The sequence below is a fragment of the Perkinsus marinus genome (genome assembly GCF_000006405.1).
Source record: "Perkinsus marinus ATCC 50983 genomic scaffold scf_1104296964984, whole genome shotgun sequence".
In the NCBI taxonomy this organism is placed as follows: domain Eukaryota; phylum Perkinsozoa; order Perkinsida; family Perkinsidae; genus Perkinsus; species Perkinsus marinus.
In genome coordinates this window covers 57,283-64,390 of record NW_003204474.1, presented here as the reverse complement: position 1 = coordinate 64,390, position 7,108 = coordinate 57,283, and the positions used below count along the sequence as shown (strand labels likewise).

Sequence of the window (7,108 nt, the reverse complement as noted above, 5' to 3'; positions counted from 1 at the left end):
ACATACCTCCCGAGTAGCAGAAAGTTGTAAGGCCACTTCACACATGGCATCAGTGATCAGTTACCACTGCTAGGTGCCATTCTACCAGGAGGCTCTCATATTGTTGTGGCACTTGATTACCATCAACTCAACCTACAGGAAGAGGCTCTGTATTCGCCATACTGAAGACGTAGGAGTCTGTTCTGTGAGGCGGACCTATTCATAGTCTCATTGTATTGTCGTGATGAGGAGTCTTCTGTGACACTCGTCACTGCAAAATGTCCAATGTTGTTGTTCATGGGATCATGTTATGCCCAAGCTCCCCAGATTCTCCATCCCCTCCTGGACCTTCTAGTGTCATCTCGAAACTCTCAAGCCAAAATAGGTCTCCTTCATATGTGCAGTTTTATCATACTTGTTCTGAGCAGCGGTAGGTTACTGCCGTCCCATCCGGTTACGTGGAGAATACCTTTCTTAGATCGCGACTTTGCAGTTGCTTTGAATGCGCCCTTCAGGGGTAGCCGCATCCAGGATGTTCCCGTGGTGAGTTCATTTGGCCCGCCTCGCCCCCCCCCACCCCCCTCGCCATTGTTTTCGGATCAGTTCACCGGCACTTGGGCGGATCTGATGACTTTGAGTATTTATCGAGTCGTGTCGGACGCGTTGTTTGTCGCTGCCACGGCTAAGTCCCCGACAACAGGGGCTGAGAGTTTGATAGATATGATGCTCACTTCCCTCTGCAACATGTAGGCTCTACGCTTGGAATTGGTCCCGCTTGGATGGGAATGTGGTTCAGTAGATAGTCTGTGTTGCTCTCATTCTCGAGATTGTTGGTTCAATTCACCCTTTCAGCTCGGCGTATGTGAGGATCTTCTGCCTCGAGTCATGTATAAAGATCCTCAATCTTGTGGAACGGTTTTCGAAGCCCCACTGGTTGTTCAAAGGGCCTCTCAACCACAACGCTATATTCTTCCTCGTCGAGAGCCTCAACAATGTGGTAGGGCTCAGCCCATGTGCTGATTAAGTTCTCTAATAATGATATCAGATCCAATACCAATACGAGGGGAACCACCAACTGGTGTACTCGGTCCTCCGACATAAAGAGGTCTTCGACTCGCTCAAGCAGTTGAGGGTGAGCCGTTCATGTCTCGACTCGAGTGGAGCTCAACATGCTTCTGTCAGCTGCCTAAGTCGAGCCCTTCAACCTCTACAGTGCCCTCTATCGTTGAAGAATCGTCGATGGAAAGCGACAATGCTGCTGCAGGTCAGGAAAAGAGCTCACAGGAGACTAGTGAGTCCTGTACGGTCGCCCCCCTCTCGTTCACAGTACATGGCCTAGGCGCACAACAATCAGTGAATGAATTCGACGAGTATGGCAGAGCTGTTGGCAGCCCAGAATCACGAGTAAAGAAACAGACAGCGCTGATGCATCAGGCAGCAGGCGCTAGTGGTATGAACCCGATCCCACCCTAAATGAGCTGGGGTTATATCTTTATATAGGCGATCCTTCTGTTGCCGAGGACAAGTGGGTCCCGACAGATGCGTGGCTAGAAGAATGGAAGAACAAATTGATGCAGAAAATGGAAGCTATTTATCGTCTTTTCAACGCTCTGTATCCCAAGGTCGGTCTTGGTTATTCTTTCGTAACTACAGTATGTAGTTTTCAACAGATTGCTTCGGAATGCGAATCTGAAGGTGTAACGGACCAGAATGGTGTGTTAGAGCTGCTTAAGGATACGACCATGGTCGGGATCCTCCCCGTGCCACATCCAATAGTCATCAGAACCTACCAGCAGAATGCCTATACACAGCTCTGGTTCACGAGCTATCTTTGGGGTGTCATTTTTACGAGGTCCCAGGCATTGCCGTTGTACGACTGGAAGAAGATTCAGCTTATTTTGATCAATCAGTAGCAACATTTTTTCAACGCACCAAGCAAGAGCGTGTCTCATTGTGAATTTCCATCCCTGTTTGGTTCATTTCTAACTCTCGAGCCACTGAAGTTTTTTCGTCGACTCCAAAGACTCAATAAACAATGAGCGCCTTGTTCAACTTCCAGTCACTGCTAACGGTCATTCTCCTCACCATCTGCACATGTACATTGCTGAGACCCAAGTTTCCTTCGTTTATTGATAATCACAAGCCCGGTTTCGTAGGTAAGTAATACAATTGTAAAGCTTCCTTACGTCATCGCCGTCTTTGTTTCCAGGCTTCTTCGGTCGTTTTGCAGTCCTAGGAGAGCGATTGAGTGCGTACGTGTCGCTAGCGTGTATCATTATGGCAATAGTGACGTTATTTCTACGATAACTAAAGTCTCACTGCAATTGCCGCCACCATTTGTTGTTGAGTGCTCAGTGGAGAGTGTTTGCGAATTGGAAATCGAACCTGTTGCTTTCTCTCGAGTCTGTATGAATACTGGTTGGTAGAAACATATGTCATTTAAGAGAGCAGCAATGAGTACTCTACCAGTCTCTGCTGCATTGCCCAACACTCAATAGCACACTCAATGACGATCACCAGTCATAACAGCACGAGCATCCCAACTGAAGTAACTCGTTGCCTAACTGAACTATGCCACACTGAAGCAGGACCATCTAGCTGGGAAAGACCAACTGATAGTCGAAAAATTGTTGAAATCGTTCATCCCTAGACGATTGTATGCAAGTCTCAAGCCCTATGCCGACCACGTCAGCTTGTATAGTCAACGCAATAACAATTTGATGGAATCGTCAGTGTACAAATCACAAATGTGATGACCACAGAATCATCGCCACGTAGCCAGAGCTCTCTTGATGTGGCCGTGACTGCAATGACCTTCCATCAAAGTGGACCACCTCCTTCCATCCGTCACACACTGTTCTTCGCTTGCCCGAAGTGGAAGGTACCATTTCTGTCCCTCCCAGTGTACGTAATATCTGAACCCTCCCTCGGCCACAGCTTCGATGCCATCGCTTGATCGGCTTGATGTTGCCCGTTGGTCGACTGCGTCGTCAGGCTCGATCTTTAGCCGTTTCACTTTCATAGTGCCGAGATCTGGATAGTCGCTCGTCTCCCATGGTCGAACGATCATCCGACGCGCCTTGAGTACCGCCTCCGCATAGAAATCAGCAAGGCCACAGACGTCGGAGTTCCTTCCTCTGGAGCTCTCTTCGACTATTGCATTTATGAATTTGTTCAAGTCCTCGTACGTAGGCTGAACTCGCTTTACCCATGCCTCAATCACTTCACGGTCGAGTTGGGCATCTCGGACGTTCTTCCGTGCTGGGCACACAAGGTCAAACTCAGGGGTCCTCTTGACATACCGGAAGCCGTAAGAGAAACAATCGATGTCTCGCATAGTTGGCTGAATGACGATTCGAGGGGGGCAAGAATCTACTACTCCATCGTCAGCAGCCGAGGCCGGAATACTAGTCTGAGCAATCGAGCTCTCGTCTTCGCCAACTTTGACAAGGTCGGTCTCCGTCTCATTGTGAGTTGACTCAGCGTCCAGAGATGCTTGATGATTCTCAACATGCTCTCTGATGATCTCAACGGCATGGTGGCGACCAGATTGCCACGCTCCATCGACCGTTCCAAAAGCATTGATACTCGTGTACTCACCAGCAAGTCTGAGAGCTCCCTTGAATGCTCCCAAAGGCCTATCCAGACTATGCTGATCTTCTGAAAAACCGGGAAGTATCTTGCAGAAGGCAGTTTGAATGAGATTGTCGGTGATCAAATGCTTGGCCAGAGGCTCAGGGACAGTAGTGCAGCCTTTGAATAGACTTGTCAGTGCCACTTTAACGAATGCATGCCAGCCTTGGGGACTTCGAGACGTCGCCGAGGAGATACATGCGACCAATACTGCCTTGAACTGATATGCTCGCGGATAATACTTCGTAATATTGACGAACCGTAAGCAACTCATACTCGCAATCTTGAGGACTTCGAGGTCGTCCCAGCCTTGACACTCTGGTGATTTCCACTCCTCAGGAAACGGAGTCGGCTCTCCTTGGGCCCATGGTGCGACCTTGAAGGTGTAGATAAGACGTTCGTCGAAGCCGGCCCAGAGTTTCGACAACGATGCCCTCAGACGAGTGAGCTCCTCCTCGGGAATTCCCGATATTTGAAGGGCAGTAGCACCCATTGGTGAGGGAAGGACAGACACTGGATCAGCCCTTTGAACGATCGGTAGAGGTAAACAAATGATGACATTCTTACACAGAACAAACCTCACGTTGGAACCAAGACCGGGTAGGGTAAACCACACAACAGAGGTCCAATCATTGACACCGTGAGGGCCATCGATCTTCCTTACTCGAGCGCCGCAGATGACCTCGAGTCGAGACTGGTGGGTTTTCACCATGTTCACCACTTCTGACATCATAACGCCCCAGCCGATTTGACGGCCATCGTGGATGAATCCACCGTACCCGCGGGGTCGACCTTTTCCCTTCTTGTCATCCTTCGCAAATTGAGCCCAATCTCGAAGTGTACAGGCCAGGTCCTCGGGAACGCCATCACCGAGCTGCTGCTCCTTCTCGTCCAAACCTTTTGCGATCCACGTCGCCAGCTGCCCATGGTCAACTTGCCGCAAGGCGGACACAACCGTGAGGACGTCTCTGAATGCAAAGTCGAGAGCCTTGGGGCTGCTGCTGCTGGCTTCCTCTTTCGCAGCACTTCTCATATTCATGATTATCTTACGAGTGAGATACTCTGATTCAGTCATAGCACGGGACAAGTCTGGAGCCCCTGTATGCGTGAACTCCGCAGAACGCATGTAGTCGAGAACCGCCTCAGCTTCAGAGGTCTTTGACGCTCCATCACTCGTCTTCTCGGTGACAAAAATTAAGAATTGATTTTCCTTCACGATACCATCCCGGACCATTGACATGTAATGAGACCGGAATCGATCGTATAGGGGGAGGAAGGCGTCATCTTGGCATAGGAGTAGAAAGGACCCGACCACGCATGCTTGATGGAATGCGAAACAAGCGTCGACCATATCCCGACTAACGGGAGAGGTGCCAAAGAAGAAACCGGTATCGCCAGCCGTGAGGTTCTCCCAACGGAATTTCTTATCACATTTGATCTTGAGGCTATTGTGCAACAAGTTAGTAAGTTCGGAATCTTCGGGAGATGAAGTAGCGAACCAAGCGCAGGTGTTCACCGTGTTGATATTCTGAGGGAAATAATTCAATGTGTAATACAGTCGCCAGGATTCGAACCCGCGCAGATTGCCTTACATCAATCGGAACGCTACGAGTTGCCCTCCCTCCCAATTCCGTTGGGTTTGCCTCCAACAAGAGAGCATTGCTGTCCGGCCTGGCGATATCAGTGAAAGCAGTCGCTGCTGCCAATCCCGCGGTCCCACCACCGACGATGACCAAGTCGAACTTCCCTGAGAGGAGTAATTCGCAGCTCGACCGTCCCGAGCCCAGGGGAGCGTACCATAGCAATACTCATGATCCGATGCATCAAGTCGACTGCCTTGGCTGGGGAAGGCCTTCAGTGTGTGTTTCAAAGCTGTCGTGGGATCGATCTTCACTTCAGAGTCTTGAGATACTAGACTGAGGTAAGACCACGAGTCGAGAAGGGAACAAAGAGAAGCTGAAGGTTCTCACCGTATAGAAATCGAGTGGGCAGGAGATCCTCCATCAGCAGGTTCGTCGCCCAGTTGGGTGATACCATGTATAAAGCCATGCCATCGGCCATCCAGAAGAACTCGACGTCCTGAGAGACGTATAGGACAGCTCATTACCAGTTGGGAGCACCTCTTAGTTCTGCCCAGAACTTAGTCGACGCTCCTGTTGTATCAGGATTGAGCCTGTTCAGATCGATTGGTTTTATGCCATCGCGAGTGGGATCCCAACGACCACCAAGCTTCTCGTCGCTGATCCGTCGCCCGTTTCGAGAGGTCATAAGGCCTTACGCAAAAGCGGCTGCTCAACAAGGTGAAGATACATGATCAGGTTTCCTATCATTCCAAGTAGCACACATCGGGAGGACATGATGGGCGATGCTTGCCATAGTGCGGCATTCTGAAGGAGTTCCCGAAATAACGACGACCTGCATGCTCCTGTGCGGTACGTAACTGTGATGATTCACAATTATACAGGTGCGCACAGCGAAGAATTATATGAAATTCACATGATTGAAGTCGTATCATTGGTAGTATCAGTTTCATGGTTACTCCTTAAACCTCCAATTCGAAAAGCCCAAACACTTGATACCATTGTCGAGAGAGACACATACGCCGTTGCACGCATGCCCAAATGGTTACGCAGATTTCTGCTCATTCATTCGATGACGCGCTCCGATGACCAAGCACTACTGAGTCAACACTGACGGCTCAGCACTACGCACTGATCGGAAAACCACCACGCCTACCTATGCGCTCAGATTGATCATTGACAACGCCAGAAGAGCAACATGGATATGGAACAGTTCCTTTCTGATCACTCGCGTATACGGTCAAGAACGTCTGCACGCATGCGCTTGAGGAACACGCACGGATGTAGTAGGGCAAGAGTAAATCCTCAGTAAGCAGAGCAAGCACACTCAGTAAGCTCAGTAGCACGCAGCAAGCTTGCTTTCTCATGCACCCATACTGCGAAGATATGGCCCGTCAAGCTTCAATACAATCATGCGGCCAAGGATTAGCCAGGTACTCATGCTGTCACTGAACCATGGCTGTAAAGCAGCAGCGAGCTGATTCATGAAGCCGATGGTGTGAACACATGTAGCAAGATCATCGTGCCAAGATGAGATCCGCGATACAAGCATTACAAGTTCTCCAATTGACGCATATTGTATTCCGACCTACACCCGATTGTATTGTCACTCCGTTGACACGTGAATATTTTCTAAGCCTACAATGCCCAAAGCAAACTCACGTGATGCAAGAATGATACTCTAGTACCAGAACAACGCCAGATAATTCGGAGTGAACCATAACCTCCCAGCCATACGCATGGATTGCTGTTGAGATATAGAACTCAAACTCGCGACAAATGGTTGTGAGAAGTTAGATTGAAATCTCGTGCAGAGTGAAGCGGTAGCTGTCACTTACCGAGAGGGATAGTTCAGAAACATCTAAGGTAGGGCGGCGCATAAGACATACACCCGCATGCCCCATTAAGACAGATAC

The 7,108-nt window shown here is 49.5% G+C and overlaps 2 protein-coding genes across 2 annotated transcripts in view; one reads left to right on the top strand and one right to left on the bottom strand.

Moving 5' to 3' along the window:
- Pmar_PMAR004844 (hypothetical protein) overlaps positions 1-1,892 on the top strand; it is a gene marked incomplete at both ends in the record, with an annotated part of 4,258 nt that extends 2,366 nt beyond the window's left edge. The window contains 9 exons of the mRNA XM_002769717.1: positions 74-169; positions 232-409; positions 458-522; positions 583-725; positions 832-976; positions 1,025-1,111; positions 1,162-1,429; positions 1,480-1,601; positions 1,650-1,892. Coding sequence (XP_002769763.1) covers positions 74-169; positions 232-409; positions 458-522; positions 583-725; positions 832-976; positions 1,025-1,111; positions 1,162-1,429; positions 1,480-1,601; positions 1,650-1,892 — 1,347 coding nt within the window. The remainder of the gene's footprint in view (positions 1-73; positions 170-231; positions 410-457; positions 523-582; positions 726-831; positions 977-1,024; positions 1,112-1,161; positions 1,430-1,479; positions 1,602-1,649) is intronic.
- Positions 1,893-2,004: 112 nt separating this feature from the next.
- On the bottom strand, positions 2,005-5,880 carry Pmar_PMAR004843 (hypothetical protein; the record flags this gene model as incomplete). Its single annotated transcript, XM_002769716.1, has 7 exons — positions 2,005-2,067; positions 2,166-2,241; positions 2,865-5,140; positions 5,205-5,359; positions 5,410-5,528; positions 5,583-5,691; positions 5,733-5,880. The coding sequence occupies 7 exons, from the start codon at positions 5,878-5,880 to the stop codon at positions 2,005-2,007; spliced, it is 2,946 nt and encodes a 981-aa protein (XP_002769762.1).
- Positions 5,881-7,108: the final 1,228 nt, after the last annotated feature.